Genomic DNA, 18265 nt, shown 5'->3' with positions numbered 1-18265 from the left:
AAGTTCTCAGTGTGCTCTTTAAAAGACTGTTCACTCTGGATCCTCTCTGTACTGAATAGAATTCCCTGTGCATCATCATTACATGATTTTTGCAGGGACTAAGCGGGGGAACAGTTAGCAGGATTTAAAATCAGAGAGAGAGTCCTTCTGCATGGCAACAAGCAGGGGGAGTATGTGCGCTATCAGAATGAAAACCCAAGACGCTGTGACCTCCGGTGCATCAGGATTACACAGAGGATCAACCGCTGGTACGAACTGCAGGTGACGCTGTGCTACTTCGCTAGGCAGACTTCATGGTGATTGAAACAATTATCATAGCTCAGACTGGGAGCCCTGATTATTCTCTTTCCTATACGTTATTCCTCATAAAAAGAAACTCACCCTGATGGTTGTTTCTACAAGGCCACCCCTTGGCATCTTTTTTGGCTGCTTGGATAATCAACAGGAGGATGGACATTCCACTCACCATGAGCAGTATCAGACAAATAAGGATAAGTGATAAAGGCCCTGGAAGAAAAAGAGAAGAATACACTAAAATAAAGATTCATGGTTCTAGCTTTCCAGTTTCAAAAGAAGTAAACTAGAACTCCTGAAGTATCCTGAAACTACAAAGCATAAAGGCCCCAGCTGCCAAGCAGACCAGCAAGAGATCTGGAATCCCGTGAGCATCCCACTGAAGAGACTTTGTAAAATACCGATGTGGCTTCTGAGAAAGAGTGTGATTTCATTTCCGATTCAGAGTCAGGTGAAAACTCTTGATCAGCTCCAGTAGAGAGACTAGACTTAGTCATTCCCTCTGCTTACCCCAGTTAGTCTCCGTGGGGCTGCTGTTCGTGTCTGGGCAGAAAGGAATCACACTGGGTGTGGACGGTGAGACCGCTGCAGTTGACGTCTTATTCCTGGGGTCAGCGGTGGAAAGATTCAAAGCTGGTGTCACACTCTGGGGGGTTGCTGGCTGTGTGACGTGGTTGCTGCAAACAGCATCACCTGTTTTTGTCCCTGGTTGAAGAGTAGTTTTTCCAAGACTGCTGCAACTAGAGACGTAAAACAAATTGGTGTAGTTTTTTCAATCAGTTGCAGTAATGACTTTACAAGTGATCTCCAGGAAACAAGAGAGTGAACATTACAATCCTTGTCATATCAATACAAACTCAGGCTTCACCTTTCCTATATTCTACGGATATCTGAAGAACGACTGAGCTCATCGAAGTTATTCCTGGAAAATACCTGACATTCTGCTTTTCTTCTCATCTCTGCATCTAACAGCCACGAAGCACAGCTGCACTGGGCAAGGGAACCTTTTGCTACAGAAACAAAACATCCAGATGTTTAAAAACCAGGCTGAGAATACTGGTGTTGCCACAGATGAAGCAAGCAGGGGCAGAAGGAGGACAGATGCTTCACATCAGCACACAGACTGCTCGAGGCTCCTGAGAGTCATCAGGAACATGGTTTCCTTGCACCTACTCCACACACCACGACTTGGGCATCTCCTGCTACAGAAATACAGGCAAAATGTCACTGTGAACACGTTTGGATCAGCGATACGTACTTGGTCCAAGGCCGGCAGTTCTCATTTCCCCCTGTGGAGTAAGACCCTTCAGGGCATGGTGAGCACACTGGAAATAGAGAGAGAGGCAGAACTCAAGCTCAGTCAGCAACATAACTGTCTGACACACAGTAATGACACTAAGAGCTGATACTCATAGTCTAGCACATAGAGCAGACCCAAGAACCCCGCCCAACCTCTAAAAACCAGTCACTGTGTCAGAAGGAACACAACATGCTCAGCGGAGCATTTTAGCCTGCAGCTGGCAAGGTTTCCTGTTTACTGGCTAATTATGGATATTTACAAGGAGAGCGTTAAGATTTCTGACAGCTCAGGAATCACAGAGCAGCAGTTTGCACAACTACCCTGCTGTAGCACATGGGGGAGGTACCGATGAGACAAATGACAACAGCTTTTACACTAGAAATAACAACCATCTCGTCTGAAGTGGAGGCAAGAGCCCGGGGAGCCCGACTCATCACCAACTCACCGCTTCCCAGCGGGTATCCGACTGGCATGTAGCCCGCACGACACCTGCAAATTCTGTCAGAAGTCTTCTCGCACTTTTTCACTTCCACGCTCCCCCTCCCTAACAACAACGGAATACAGGGCAAGTGAGAGACAAGAAATGAGAATGAAAAAAAAAATTAATTAGTCTGTGCCTATCTGTTGTGTATAGAAACAACTGCAGAGAACAGATTGATTAAAAATTCAGAAGACACCGATCTTCAGGCAGTCCAAGCCTGCGCCACGTTGAAGGCTCTATCACCAGTACCCGCCAGGAGGTACCAGCTATGGAGACGACACCCAGTCTTTGCCCATGGTTGTCTCGAGTGACAGCCTTTGAGACACCAGCCTTTGAGGAAGGTGCAAAGATAAGACTGATTGCTTCCCAACTTCATGTCGAGAAAAGTCTTACTGGTGTTGCAGACTGTACAACTGTTGCAGAACTTGTGGTTGTGCTCACTACTGAAGTACTCGTCTTGACAGGGAGCACAGACCGTGTCTGTTGTTGCAGTGCAGCGGTGTTTCATTCTTTCACCTAAAATAAAGGAGGAACTGATTGTTATCAGAAGGAAACTCAGTTCATTTTCATGTATTAGAACGAAAGAGTGCCCAGAAAGTGACAGTTCCACTCACAACTCTGAAACCATTCAGCAGATTTAGACACGCCACCCTCCCTCTAAGTCTGGCCCCACAGCACCACTGTAAATCAAGCAGCTAAAAGGGGCTAGCAGGGGCCTGATGACCTGCTGACAGCTGAAGCAATGGCCAAGTGATTCTCCCAGTGGTTTCAAACATCACTTCTCCAGACCACCTTTTCCTGCGGTTTCGACATCACCATTTGCAGCCAATGTCAACGAGGGGAAAAAAGCAGGTTTTTAGCACAGCAATGGGTCCGAGCTCTGGTGTGATACGATGGCTTCAGGACACATCCTGCCTTCCCTCATGAGACAAATCACGCTGTTCAACCCAAAGTACCCAACAGGTACAAATGACGGCAAGGGACAGTCCAATCTGCGGAAAATTCACTAGTGAAGCAGTCAAGAATAAATGTCAGTGGTTCCTTCCTGCTGGCATTCTGACAGCCCGTTAGGCGTGAAAGAGCGCAGTCGTACTTTGACACACGTCTGCGCTGGCACCCAAGGACATCGAAGGTGTTACCATCTCCATTCCATGAGCAGCAAGACACAGCGTGGGACGTAAGGCGGGCCGTTGCTACGGCTCTGGACAGGGTGGGTGTACCACACATCACACGCAGAACGAGCTCCGAGCACCCGCACCCCCAAGCGCCAACCTGTAGCACTGCCAGAGAACTCCACGCTGATGCACTGGGATGACACGGCCTGCGAGCGAAGCACTTGCCCAAACAAACAGCCAGTTAACAGGGGATTCAGGGAAAGGGATCTCCACACAGCAAAGGCTGGAGGAGCCACAAACAGCTTCAATGACTGAGTTTTTCAAGCTGAGCTTAAATACACTCTCACTCTCACAGACCGTTCCTTTCCCTCTCATTCTCCCTTTCCCCGTTCTGCAGGTGAATGAGCACCAAGTCTCTTGCTCGCTCTAATTTTCTCTGCATTTTACTGAGTGAGATTTTTAGTGACCACAATATGTGCAAAACACTTCTACATTTTGACTATCTAATCAGGAAGAGACTACCAAGAAGTGTTGCCCCAACAGCAGCAGAGCTGCTAACAGTGCAAAAAACATGGTAAAAGTTCTTTCAGTGTATGGAGGAACAAAAAAAACTTGAGAGATAAAGGATTATCTGTATCTGCATGCATCTTAAACTGAGTTTAAACTGCATTCAAACTGAGTTCAGGAACATCCATATTTAAAGTTTAGAGAATAATGCAATAAACTGCCTTGGTTTATTAGATTTAACTTAGATCAAAGGTTGAATTTATTCCAGTTAGCTTCTTTGAAGATGCTCCTACTGTATCAGTTCACACCGTATCCGTTTTGTGTGGTAGACTCCATCATGAGAAGAGAAAGGAACCGTTCTCAAAGAGACACATAAACCCAAATGCAAGATTTTGAGCTGTGACAATTTCCAGACGTGATCTGTGCTCCCTCTAGGTGCCACCCTTTTAGTACCATCAGTATCGACTGTACTAAAAATAACCCCTCCTGTTAAGGGGATTGTCCCTCGAACATCAATATTTCCTGTTAATTGGTGTTACCCTTCACTGCTAAGTCATTTCTACAATGAAAGCCCAACTATTAAATTAGCTCAGGGTTATTTTGCATTTGCTTCTCAACACTGCATTGCGTTCAGAGATACTCAGACCGAGGAAAAAACCACACCTATGTAAGCAAACCCCAGAATTCAGTCTCATTCACTTCCTACAGTAAGAAAGGAGGAAACAAATACATTTCCTATTAAGTTACACTTTGCTGATCTGTCTATGAATCAAAAAACACCATCTCAAGTGGTATAAACCTTGCTATAAAAGAAAACTTCAGCATTAGAGTTAACTACCTAGACTTCTCTGTAACTATGCAAGACTTCTGAGCTTCTCCAGGTGATTACAGGTAAAGGACGGGAACATAAATACTACCAGATTTCTCAGCTAATACTCCCACAGTGAAAATGCACCCGACCGACACATTAAGGCAGCTGAGTCACACGAAAGTTGAAGAACATGCAGCTGTTTCAAAAAGCTAAAATTTAGTATGTTACAGAAATAACCGGTGTCAGTCTAGACTGATATGAAAGTCTCCTCATCGAATGCTTTTTCTCCATATTACGCTTCCTACATTTGACTATTTCCATCGAGCCGTTTTCCACGACCCGGGTGGTATTTATCAGTTGCTAACTGGTAACTACTACATCGAGCAAGTATAACCAATACCCAGTGAAAATTACTTACCAGGGGCACAGTCCTTGCAGCATTTGGCACCAAAAGCATATTCACGTTCTTTGCATCTCAATCCGAAGCAACAGCTGAAAGTGACTGTCAGCAGCAAGAACAAAACAGGAGAAAAATGTGAGCAAAAACCTACAGCTACCATAGTGCAGCCCTGCTGTCCCAGCAAAATCCTGAGAGCGGCAAATGCGTGGGGAAGCAGTTCTGAGCTGCTGGTGACCAGAATAAATTCGTCGGTTGCTGGGAAATTCCCAGCATGTTCTCCACGCCCCCATCCTTTTTCCCGCACCCACAAACCCGCTTTTTTTGCAGTTCGCAACTGAAATATTCGTAACAGAAAGACAGCCAGAGTTACTAACAGAGGTAGGAACTGATTTCTATCCACAGCCCTGAACCAGAGCCTCCAGCCAGGGACGTTCCTCTGCCAGTACCAAAGCACAGCACAGGGCTGAACACCAGGAGAACTAGAAGTGATCCTTGTTGTTGCAAAGTATTAAAGCAATACAGAGGTAGCGCCTAAAAACCTTTACAGATGAGAGCCATAGGTAAAATGAAACATAACTCACATCAGTTTGCTCCTTAAAAGGCAAAGCAGAGGCAGATTCTCTTCCCTTGGTCTAACGGTAACAATAGACCCATGGCTTTTATTGCTGCATAAAAAAAGCCCAATGCTGTTAATACCCTTCTCTTCTCAGGGAGCGTGTGGAATCACAAATCAGCAGTCGTCTTGATTCTGCCCTCAGGAGCTAGTAAAAGCTTCAAGTGAGGAGCGTTTGCCATCTCCATTTCGACTCTTAACATCAGCCTCCTGCACTGCTGCTGAAGAAAATCTCCCGACTCCAGAAGAGACTCGCCATTACCCCCTGCCACAGACACACAGCTTCCAGCAGAGGTGTGCTCTGCCAAAGCAAAGGATGCAAGATGCACCTACCAGCTACTTTTGATGTCTATTGGGTTACACAGAAGCATGTTAGGTCTGGAACCCAAACCCCCAGAAGGCTCCCCCATCCAGCTGCACAAGCCAGTAGTGGAGGCGGCTGAGGAACGCGCTGGCGTTACAGTCCTGCCCTCACCTAACTCAAGAAAAAAGCGATCACGCCAGGAATTAGCAGGTTTAACTTTCAGACTCACTATTAGAAAGTGAGAAAGTGCAGGTCATTGCCTGTTTATGAAGCCTGAGTGAAAACAACAGCAAACCAAAACCTGGACCTTTTGCCAATCGATCTAACCCAGCCGGACCTATGATTGCTGCCAAGCGCCACATCTTCAGACGCAGGTTTTGTCTGGAACACCTCCAGCCATGTTAAAATCTCACCGCCCTGCCAGCAATCAAGTACATCAGTGGAGAGGTGGGGGGGAGCGGGCTGATTAAGGTGGCAGACGTTCTAAGCTCATTTTAACACGAGATTACCAACTGCATTTATCCCACTTACAGCTCTTTCAGAACTGTGTTTTAATTTGTCTGTCCTCTGAAGAACTTCAATTTTTCCCCACTCACTGACACATCTAAAAACAGCAACATTCCCAAAGCATGGAGAAAAATATTTAATGAAAAAGGAATTTTGTATATAAAGAGACTCTGACAGAAGCTATTTAACAAAAAAAAAAGAGAGAATATTGAAAGAGAAACAGACAGCAACTTGTATTTACGTTATATTAAGAGAATAAATTTAATCAAATATAACATCTCACTTGGATTTTCAGGCAACCCTTCAGAACGAGGGGTTTTTACAGTAAAGATGGAACCCGAGTAAAAAGACAATTTTCTGTTTTAGACAGTAGTGGATATGACCCTTGTGTTGCAAGATGCTTTCAGGGATTACCCAAGCCCAGACTGATTAAAAGGCTTCCCAAGCACTGAGCATACATTGCTCTGGCAAAAGCAGATCAAAAGCAAAGCCTGTATTTCCCCCAGTTTCACCATTCTGGAGTTCATCAGCATCATTAATTTGCACAGAGGCAAGTCATTATACTAATTTTAACAACAAATTTTAGTTAAGTAGTAAGGATACGCCTCGGTGAATCTCACTGCTCTGCCCAATGTCATTAAGTCCACACAGAAACTTCCACTATTTCATTTTAGAATACGATTTAAGACATAAGCAGTCTCAAGTCTTTCACATTCCCAGTGCAGTTGCAAACACAAAAGCTGTCACACTATAACCAGTTTTCTTCTCTTTAAAATTGGATGCAGAAGACTTTCTCTATAACATTTAAAGTAAGTTCTTCCCCACACCTCCTAAAGATAGCTCAGCAAGGGAGGGAGAACTTGTATTAAATTCTCAACAACACATAAGTAGGTTGAGATGGATCGAGAAAAACACAGCAAGATCCCGTCAGTCCATGTGTGGAGAGTCTCATGAGGTCAGAACGCGCAAATCTGAACCACAATCCCCTTTACCAGAGCCAACATCTTTCAGTGTTATTTGTGATTTCCACGGATTGGTGGCTACGGGGGCAACAAGAAGAGTTAAATATTTAAGCAGCCTCCCCCAAATATCATTAGCCAAAGGCAGCTGAAACTTCAGCTGCATTAGCTGCACAAACCCGGGTGAAATGACGTAGTCCAGGACATGCCCCATTATTCAGGGACCTTTTCTCCCCTCTTATCAAAGGCAAGAGAGCTGTAGATGGACGGAAGGTTTTTTAAGTCTAGGACAACACACTGTAGGCATAGAACACAGATAGCAGCAAAGTAACTTTCTGTCTGTTTGGGGGTCAGATTTTTTTTCTTTTTTCCTTGAAAGCAAGAAAGTGCTTCAGAGCTCCGGAAAAGTGAGCAGGATCAGAACTCCTCGTGGACGTTACGTGCATAGTCCATCAGCTTGCTGCCTGTGAAGTATTCACTGTATTTCAGGATCTCTTCCAGCTCTAAGTGATGGTTTTGATTTTCATCTGCTACAGCTATCATCTGCTTCGCTTCATTTAGGGCGTTGTATTCATTCATGGGATCCATGTATTCCTAAAAGAAGGAAGAAAATAATTTTCCATCACTAAACACAGATTTGCACGCATCAGAATTACGAACCTTAGCTCCACGTAAGCTTCAGCAATTTGAGACCAACATAAGCCATCCCGATGTGAACACAAGTCGTGGAAAAGGGCGTTAGTACATCTTCAACAGGCTTACACCTGCCTCCCAGCCACCTCCCATTCACTGCTTCCTCAGCTGTTTTCACAGAAATCCAGACTTCCTCAGCTTCCTCCATCTTTTTGACATTTGGGTTGCAAACTAAACTCACTATCAGATCTGGTGGGTTTTGTGAAGAAATAGCAATTCAGAATTAAAGTGGCACATTCTCTATCTGCATGACCTGAATTTTCTTGTTGCTGGAGATAACCTGTTCAGAACAGGCTCAATTCAGAACTTTCCCGTTCCATTTCAAACCACCAGGCAGACTTCACAGAGGTCAGAAGTCTCAGAAACAAAGTGTTTTACTCCTTTGCCTGACTTGAAAGAGATTAAAAATTTAAGTTCACGATGTAGAAGAGTCAAAATTATCTTTCCAGATGTGACACATGTGCATGTGTCTGTATACATATACAGAGTTCACAGATAAAACTGCTTACATCCAGGAAAAAAAAACAAACCAGAAATGAGCCACAAGCCTCTTCCACTGGCCACAAAACTGCCACAATTACAGGGTGCAACATATTTCACGTTGATCAGAAGACTCCTCTGCAGCCAGAATTACTAGAAGAAAGCCTCACTTCTCAAACCAAAGCACAAAAAGGCCACAAACTAGAATCCCCACTTCAAAATAATAATTGTGGGTGTTTTTTCAAAAGAAAAACACTCTGAAAGACCAGAGATCTCTGCTGTTTTCTAGCCTACTGGGGCCTCAGGGTCTGCTGGTCCAGAGTTTTCGGGTTTGTTTTATTTTTGAATGAATATGTAGGTTGCCAGTTCCACCTTTTGTAACTGAAAGTATGACTCACGGGCCCACGAAGCAGTGCACCTGATGAAGTCTGCGCCTTGCTTTCTCGCATTCCACCGCCACACCAGTGCCACAAACCCCTAGAAGTACATCTGTGAATAACAGTTATGGGAGGAAAACTCACCCTCCTCTCTGACAAAAAGCTTAACCCCGCTATCTGCAGGCACTGGGGATCAACACCACAATCCAAGGTTTTAGAAAGCAGACACACTCCCCATACTGATAATTCAAATATTTTTGGATTTCATTTCTCTAAAGCAGTTTCAATCCTGTATTTAAAAAACAGCTATTGGTTTTAAAAACACTGGAACTAACTAGCTGAGGAAGACTTACCTCCAGCTCCTCCATTGTGACAATACCATCATGGTTAGCATCAATGACGCCCTCAAACTCCTTCCTCCTGTCTTTTACCCAGTCATCATCAATATCTTGAGCTTGCTGGTTCTCTACAGTGCCCACAGGTAACGAGATGAACTCAGAAAGGGTGAGTTTCTTATCTCCATCTTGATCTACAACAAAAGTACAGAACAACTGAAGAGTAGTTGCTTGATGCCCACTAAAACTGAGAAATCCTTTCATGTCACAGATGTCACTGCCTGTTTCAGCCCACAATTCCAACCCTAGTACAGAACAGTTGCCATTTTTATCCTTGATTAGCTGAAAATTCTCTGCATTATGGTACACACACAAAGTTTTAGAAGGCTGAAAAACACACAATCATCGATATACTAATCAAAAACTTTACTGGACCTGAAGGACACACTAGGTGGCAAGCTGGGCTGGTTTTTTAAATTCTTGTTTATTTTTTCAACAATCTACTGCCACAGAAGTTTTCTTACAGCTGTATCCAGTTCCCCCTTGTATTAGCATTCAGGTAAATTAACCCTCACAAAGGACTGCGAACTGGAGTTGTTCTGTCTGTGCATGTCACACAATCAAGTGTCACTGGAAACTTCACGTTTTTAAGCTAAAATCCAGCAAAGTCATAGTTCTCGCTCTTTTTTTTTTAATCCAGGTGTTCTGGCAGTTTAATACGCATCACCATCGACCCAACAGAAAAAACACCTATGTGTGCCAACACTTACGTATTTTTTAAAAATACCGTTTTCTGTGAAACCTCAGCCATTTATTTCCATGGTCATGGCTGTACGTCATGATTCTTATCTGGCTGCTGTACCGGGAAAGCGCGAAGCAACTAACACCCTTCTCACGGCACATTCACATCAATATATTTTAAACCATTTTACTCTTCATCAAACCTTTTCTACGATTGCTAGAGTGACCCTACCATGCAGCAGCACCTCAGCATGAAGTAGTGTCACCTCATCTCTGTACGAAGTGCTCAGAGTGTCTTTCTGACACAGAATGTTGTGCTGTTCTTTAACAACCAGAGACTAAATTCAGCCCTGAGATGCACAGACAACTCCACAGAGATGCCAGCGTTTGTGCTAACAGTTCACTTTTCTTACTCCTGACACTGGATGTGTAGAACAGACCAAACAAGATGTGCCAGAATCTCAGACTGACCCATGACTGTGCAATGACCTAGCGACATCTGCTCAGCAAAATGGTTTGCAAATAAACCACTCCCAAGAGACATGTGTTAAAATAACATACCTAAATCCCGGATGATTTCCTTCACCATGAACTTCAGCATCCCCCTACTATGCTCTGGATGGAGAAAGGATAAAAATTCTTCTTCATTCAGCAACAGATCAGGAGGTGGGTTGTCAGCTTGGTACCACCGATCCTTCAGGTTATCTAAAACTTCCTGTGCTAGAAATGTAAGAAACAGATTTAAGCTACCGTTTTGAACCTATCTGAAGTTCTCAAAATATACCTTCCCCTGTTTCTCAGCTGTTTAAAACACGGATGACCCATGAACCAGTTAGTTTACAGTTCAACTGCCGGCGAAAGCAGGTGCTGACGGGAAAAGAAGCGCAATTAGTTTCACATAGTTTGTGTGGACACGCTAGGAAAGATCCTTTAACCAAAGAACTGAGCTGAAAATAAAAGTTCAGCTACACCTGTACCAAAACTTCAACATATCAAGTGGCAAGTACTGACCTACCAGTATTATCTGGTTCTGGTAGGAGGGGTGAATAATCCAACCTTATTCAGACTTGTTCTCCTTCCTTATTTCGTATTTTTAAGCCCACTACCAACAGAATCACAGGAGTATCTCCCTTCTGAATTAATCATTTTTATTTTCTTTCATCATCAGACTCAGATACATCACTCAGTACTTCAGCCTAAAAACACAATTTATTGGAACTAAAAGATTCAAGCAAGTTTGGAAACACCAAGACCAGATGCTAAGCTAAGCGCCAAGAGATGCATTTCACTTTCAGTTACTTCAGGATACAAGTACCTCACACTCCCTTTGTCTATACTACATCAGAAAGATTCTGTCTTCAGACTAAACCCTCCATATGTTTTAGTTACCACTGTAATTTAATGAGGAGAAACACATTTGCTGCACACGTATGTCAGATACAACAGCACCAAGATCACTTCACGTTTCCACTTCTTTCATCTTACACCATGCAGACAAGCATTTTTAAAGTTAGTTTTTCCTGAAGTCGACTGAGAACAGTAATTTCTGCATGAGTTTCCGCTAAAACTATGAATCTGATTTGAAGAAAAACCACCCTGCAACAGATAATGTGAATCTTACACGCACCTAGCGGTCCTGAACCGAACCAAACAGGAAAAAAATACCTGTAGAGAGTATTTTTTCTGGTCTAGGCATTTTCTAAATGACACACTGGAAAAAATACTGTGTGTAGCACACCCTGCTACCTGCAAAATACACTAACACAATGTGGAGCATTTGCTTTTCACAAGTTTTACAAACACTCTGAAAGATTACAGCCTTTAGATAATTATTTTTTTATTTAATGGACTGTCTTAAACAGCCCCTGCATGCTTTCGGTTGTTGAGTTACAAGAGGAAAAAACAACCCAACAGCCGTATCTACATTTTTGAACCGTTGGAATGTTTTTCTGTGAAAAGCAAAGAAATCCTTCAGAGTCTTAACATGATTCTCAGAGCAAATTTGTACATGGCAAGTTTTATTTACACCAAGGACAAAAGTAAACACGGAATACTCAAATCACTTGGCTCGTGGTTTTCCAGTGTAACCAGCCCCAAATGTTTGGAGGCACAAGTCAATCTCCGTTTGCCAACTTTTCTTACTCGGTCTCAAACGCAGCTCGGCTGTCAGTCAGCAGCTGACGCTGCCGTTGCCTGTGGAGGTTAAATACCATTGTGTCCCTGGTTTTGGCCTGCCATCCAAACTGTAAAGTCCTTCTGCACAAGACTCAGAACACGCCTCAAGATTCACACACTCAGTTATTTTTTATTATACAGACCCAAATGAGTCTCGTACCCATACTGGAGTACGAGAAGTTTCGCCTATCCCCCTCAGGAAGCGGTAGATCACTGATTTGATTTTCCCAAACAAGGTTTGCTACCTAGGTAGAAAAATTATTATGTACCCGCTTCCCTTATTCAGCAAATCTCTTATCTGATGAGCATTCCTGTAAACTGCAGCTAACCACACTGCCAGAGAGCTGGCTGCACCGGTGCTTTCCCTGCCTGAAAGTCAAAGGCCCATTTGCATTTTAGTTGCCTTTTGATAAATGGAAAATATAACATAACCTACTTTTAAATGACTAACTCCTGCAAGGAAAGGCAAAGGCTTTGTGTCTTATTTAACAGTAAATTTAAATGCTTAGATGGGGAAGAGATGGGGGGGAGCAGGGAGATTACTCTAGTAAGAGTTGCCACATTTATGCTAAACCAGATTCAGAAGCACAATAAACCACAGTTTCAAAAGCAATAAGGAAGAAACACTCAATCTCACTAACCTAAAGAATCAACCTCTCTACAGAAAACTTCGATGAAACACGGAACAGTTATTAAGGCACCTTCTGCTATTACCTCCCAGGGCACTTTGCTATGCCTAAGCACGTACCAACTGCAACCCAGCACTCTGGTAGCACTTACACCCTGCTCAGTTTTAGAAGAGGAATCGTCTAGAGCTGCTCCCTTTCCTGTGGAGCCGCAGGGGAGCTGGGCTTTAACATTAACACCTCCACAGTCCACGGACAACGCAGGCTGTTAAACAGCAGTAACTGAAAACCATTCCAACCAGCAGGAACAAATGAGCCACCGAGACTTTTCAGTGCTAAGTATTTACATCAAGAGCGTTGAGAAGGCAGACTTGAGTTTGAAATCTGGTCTGTCTGTCTTATCACTTACACATTCTACATTTGGGTAGAAAGAAAAGAGCAACTAAAACATCCACCTTATATTAAGAACACGACATTCAGGTTTCAGGAAAGTAAAAGACAAATGACACACAACGCTCTGCACTTACTTTCTTCATCTATTTTCAGCTCTTCATTGTTTTTGATCTTCTCCGCAATTTCTTTTTCATTAAAGCCCTTACTTGCCAAAAATTTAATTTTATATTCATCCCAGGACACATGGCCTGTAAGAAAGAGCCGTACCTCAGACATGACACAGTACACTTTAAGGACAAACTTTTGGTCTCCTTGCTTAGAACACCACGTGCTAAAATGTTTTAGCTCAGCAATAAAACTCAGCTTTATGAATGGCAATATGAAAACTACCACCTAATTCATTTTCATATTTTTTTAAACCAGACAGTCCTTGTCAAATCAGCCTATTTATGTCACCCCACCCCTGCCAGAGCCACCTGTTACAATTTCCTATGACCACAGTGACCACACCACCACCCTGCTGACTGGAGCATGCTACGTCACTGCTCTGTTGGCTTCTCTGTGCATCAAAACTCTGCGATTACACAGTCCAAAGGACCCTGGATTTTATCACAGCTCATCTGAAGCACAGTCAGTAGGCTGGGCTACCAGCAACAGACTCCGGATGTCACCATTCATCTTACCATCACCATCAGGGTCCACCGCTCGGAAGTGCATTTTATTCTCTTCCACAGCTTCCTGGAAATGTTCATCTGTCTTTTCCATGATCCAGCGCTGCATCTCTTTCGCACTTATCTTTTTATCATCATTTATATCCACCCTGTGGATGAAGAGCAAACCAGATTTAGATTTGGGGATTCTGAAGTGGGATGTGTAGTATATTTTCAGATTCTGAATTAATTACTTTACTCAGCAACAACAAACACAGGCTGCTATGGAAAGAGCAGTTTTATGTCCCTCTCTGAAAAGCTGTAAATTCTTTGAACTACAGAGTAAACAAGTCAGCCATTTATTCCATAAATAAATGTAAGTAACTACAACATCGAGGTTACTACTCAGTGAAAAACATTCAGCCACACTTTGCTGCAATTCACCTCATTTCAATACTATGGTTTTGAGTAAATTCTTTAAGCAGAGGAAACCACAAATAGATTGCTCATGGCATATTAGCTCATTTCCTCCTGGCTCCAATTTGTCAGCTGCCAGCTGGTGCAGACTTTCACTCTTTGGAAAAATTTCTTCTTCCAAGCTATTACCTCACTGTACATTTATCTTTCCAAGACCTTTTTACCTCAGTCTTCCAAGATCTCTGAAGTTCACCGATGAGCTGCCTCCCTGTATTTGCCTAGATCACTTCACAACTGCCGTGCCCACCAAAAACAATGAAAATATAATGTGAGTAATGCTGGTGCAAGGACTTTCTACCTACTGAATACTTCGCCTGTAGTACTTATAAGTGGAAAAACAACAAACCAAGGTTCCTGTATTATACCTCAATCTCTGGTGACACATTACAGCTGATAGCTTTTAATTCTGAACACTCTTTAAAAAGTTCTGCTCATACATTTATTCTCCATTTGGCTTCCGAGTCATAAGGTTCGCTTGGTTTTGACAACGATATTCATTAAACAGAAGGTAATATAAACATTACAGTTGAAGAAAAAATACAAAACCAGTAACATGCCACTTTAAGGGGGTTTTGAGCATACCATTGCTTCAAAAAAGATAAAACAATATTTAATACTGAAAAGACATCACTAACATTTAGGAGGAGGGATTCTATTTAAAGCACACCAAAACCACCCTTGTTCAATGCAAACAAAAAACCAAAGAAAAACACAAGAAAAAGCCCCAGCTTGATTCTGTTTTTTTATCTGTTTTTATCACTCTCTTAACAGTACTGAAGTGTTATAATTGAAACTAGTGTCATTAAATATGTCATTTACCTTTAAATGTCAAGTAAATGTTAAAAGCTTAAGCCCAGTAACAGCCTGGCACTAATCTTCTGCCACTCTTAGCTGCATTAACGAACACAGCAGCAGTGGTTTAAAATACGGCATCACGTCTTTCCACATACATATGTGCAGGTTCAGTATCAGCAACTTTTCACTATCAATGGCAGGACCAGTGAAGCAGTCACGTTCTAGTTGTGCCACCTTGCACTTACCAGCACTGGTAGCTGGTTACCAGGTGAACTAATGTGGGCCTCGATATGAAATAGGTGCCATTAAAAACCAGACAGGAACATTTAACATTCAACATTATCACCTCAACATCGATCATTCTAATTTCCTTAGCTCAAAGCTGTTAGACTTACACTTCCAAGCTGTACTTTCCATCTAAATCACACTGTAACTAGGGAGAAAGGTCACAAACATCCCATTTTCTGCTCTTTGTGCTGATGAAAGCACCCCTGTCTGCCACCACAGCTCACGAGAAGCCTCCAGTGACTCAGACTTTCAAGAACTAACTGGCATTCACCTTACAAGGGGAGCTGAAATCCTTCAGTGTCTACAAACAGCACTTCTGCTTTCGAGATAAATATTTACAGTGGCTTAAAACAGGAGATGTGGTCCTGCTGCCCGGTTACCCTCTAAGGCGATCAGAACAAAAGCCTGCCCATGGCTTCTCAGGCAACCACCACACTCAGAATGGGCCGCTGGAAATATTTTCAGTGCTAACAACAAGCTTAGATAGTTACAGCTCAATACTGGTAAGTCATGGAAAACTGATTTTGTAACAGCGATGGGCACTCAGCTTTCTGAGGCAGACAGGGCTGAACACGGCGAAGATGTTAGTAAAGACCGGCACCTCCTAATGCGCTCCTTACAAACATCCCAGTGAGGAGTGACTTCAGGAATGAGCTGTGGAACACCCCTTGTTCTCTACGTCACATACAGCCTAGAAAAACACGGTCTAGGGGGCTCTTCATCCATGCTGCAACTTTCAGTGCCGCACAAGACAGCACTGCATGCTTTGAACTGGCTGCATCACACTGGCACAACAGAGAATCCTGGCCACCATTAACAGAAAACATACTGCGTGTTCTTTATGCCTTCAACGAAAATATTCCCAAAGCATCTGGAAGCCTGTGACTTCACAGCTTCGCACTGGCATTCATAGTATTTCTATTTTCACCACAAGTATGTCCAGAAAGCAACCAAATTCCTCAAAATTTCTAATCTGTTCACCTGCCCAAATGTAATTTTAAGTATCAGAGTGAAGATGATCTTGAATCCAATTGCTTTAAGCTTCCTATGACAATCTCTTTTTCCTAAGAAATGGGCAGAAATGAATGGATTTGGCAATTCATGGATGACAATATACTAACCACCAGCTGAATTCATTTCTAATAAACGAATAGCAATAAAGAAAATTAAAGCTTCTAAGCACAATCTTAATATTTGCAAACATCCTACCAAGAAGCGAGTGCTCTGAACATCAGACAGAGTAATTAAGGGTTCTACTCCAAAGGAAAGAGGCACTCTGGTTTGCCTGTCTGCTGTAGCTGCCTTTACTCAGGAGAGCACCAGGAAAAAAAAAATAATCCAATATTATTACTGATTTTTTTTCCCCTAATGAAAAGTTTGCAGAAAAGCAGCTTTATCAAGCTTTCTCATTTTATCTCAAGGATACGCACATTCCCACACCGTCAGCAGCATTAAGAGCACCGATGTAATTTAACCTGTTCTAATAAAATTAATCCTCTTGCAGAAAAGCAAATAAAGCAAATTCTGCCACCTAGTGTCTAACGGAACGATCAGATTTCCTTTGAAACACTCCGATTTCAGACTCTTAGCATCTACCAGGTTTTATGAACAGAAAGCAACTGCTTGTTTACCACAATCTTACACCATCGTCTGTCTGTCCCTCTTCCTCCTTCCTGGCTCCGCTACTGTCTGTCAACGTTTTTACTCTGCAGTGACTTGCAGAAGCCACAACAGAACCAAAACCAAAATCCATATGGAATGTAAGACCAAACAATAAATAAGAAACTTGACTGCCAATCGAAACTAAACTCACAGCAAAGCCGTAGCACAGACCCCCTGCTACAACAAAACACCAACAAACTCCCACCCTCCCAGCGCAGCGCACGGGCACCCTACCGCTGAGGAAGCCTGTCCCTACTCACTCCCTGATCTGAGTGAGACTGATTATTCACTGAGCCAGGAAAAAGGAATATTTATTTTCACACCGCAAGAGGCTAGGTAGGGTTTTTTACGTCAAAACATACTGTTTCTCTGTGAAATTTTACTCTCTGCACTGCTCTTGGCAGAACTTACTTTGAAAAGATGACCATGAGCTTCTTCCTGTTTTTCCTGGGTTCTGAGTCTTCCTCAAACTCTTCCATCTCTTTTCCTAGAAAAACTTCCTGATGAAATTCTTTGTTGAGATGTCCATCCATTTCCATTTTGACCCCATTCAAGTGGTCTGGGGGCAAGATCTCATTCTCATCTTTACTGTCAGCTGGCTTTTCTTTGAGGGCTGAATTATTTGCAGGCCTTGCGTAAACGTCCATTAGAAGAAATATAAACAGAAGGGACAAATAGAGAGATCCCAAACTGCAGAGAAAGGCCTGTCTGGACATCATTTTGCTCTGGTTGAGTAAATTGCTGTGACTGGCTTAAATGATCTAAAAAGAAAAAAAAACACATGTAAATTAAACTCTAGAACATTATACTTCTAATAAAATGCCTCCTAAAAGACAGATCTACATGCACATTTTTACTTGCTGTGAAAGAATAAAAAAGCCTGTGTAAATATCAAATATATGACAAGAAATTAATCTGTGTGGGTTTTCAGTCTGCACATTTTTAACCTCTGCCAGAGGACTCTGGACGGTAATGTCCTTTCCATGGCCTAGTTCTACTGCGAAAGCTGCCTTCAGGTGTTATGCCAGGAGCTGACCCGACAGTGAAACCCAAGCATTCACTGTATCAAGTGCTTGCTGTCCGGCTGTGCAGCGCAAGCTGAGCTGTGGCGATGACCCCAACATCAGCACTGCGCTTCCCAGCGAGCTGCAGAATCAGCACCAGAGCTCGCCAGGGACCTCACCGCGCCAGCTCTGGAGACGACGGAGGGGAAAGTGGTTATAAACGCCGCCACACAAAGCGGAGCTGGGAACCCGCAGGACACAGCCGGCAGGAAGAGCAG

At 43.0% G+C, this 18265-nt stretch overlaps 2 protein-coding genes across 2 annotated transcripts in view; both read right to left on the bottom strand.

Annotated features, from left to right (window-relative positions):
* TNFRSF4 (tumor necrosis factor receptor superfamily, member 4) overlaps positions 1-2583 on the bottom strand; it is a 3044-nt gene extending 461 nt beyond the window's left edge. Inside the window, exons 1-5 of the mRNA XM_010136267.1 lie at positions 2469-2583; positions 2040-2138; positions 1553-1619; positions 805-1034; positions 382-507 (exon numbers count right to left, since the gene is read on the bottom strand). Of these exons, the coding sequence (XP_010134569.1) occupies positions 382-507; positions 805-1034; positions 1553-1619; positions 2040-2138; positions 2469-2583 (637 nt within the window). The remainder of the gene's footprint in view (positions 1-381; positions 508-804; positions 1035-1552; positions 1620-2039; positions 2139-2468) is intronic.
* A 5125-nt stretch (positions 2584-7708) lies between these two features.
* SDF4 (stromal cell derived factor 4) lies at positions 7709-17702 on the bottom strand. Its single transcript, XM_010136266.1, has 6 exons — positions 17395-17702; positions 13795-13931; positions 13246-13359; positions 10479-10637; positions 9195-9370; positions 7709-7885 (listed from the first exon to the last, which is right to left on the bottom strand). The coding sequence occupies exons 1-6, from the start codon at positions 17700-17702 to the stop codon at positions 7709-7711; spliced, it is 1071 nt and encodes a 356-aa protein (XP_010134568.1).
* Between the last annotated feature and the right edge of the window lie 563 nt (positions 17703-18265).

Source organism: Buceros rhinoceros, unplaced genomic scaffold, assembly GCF_000710305.1.
Source record: "Buceros rhinoceros silvestris isolate BGI_N320 unplaced genomic scaffold, ASM71030v1 scaffold4795, whole genome shotgun sequence".
NCBI classification, from domain to species: Eukaryota; Metazoa; Chordata; class Aves; order Bucerotiformes; family Bucerotidae; genus Buceros; species Buceros rhinoceros.
This window is presented reverse-complemented; position numbering and strand designations above follow the sequence as displayed.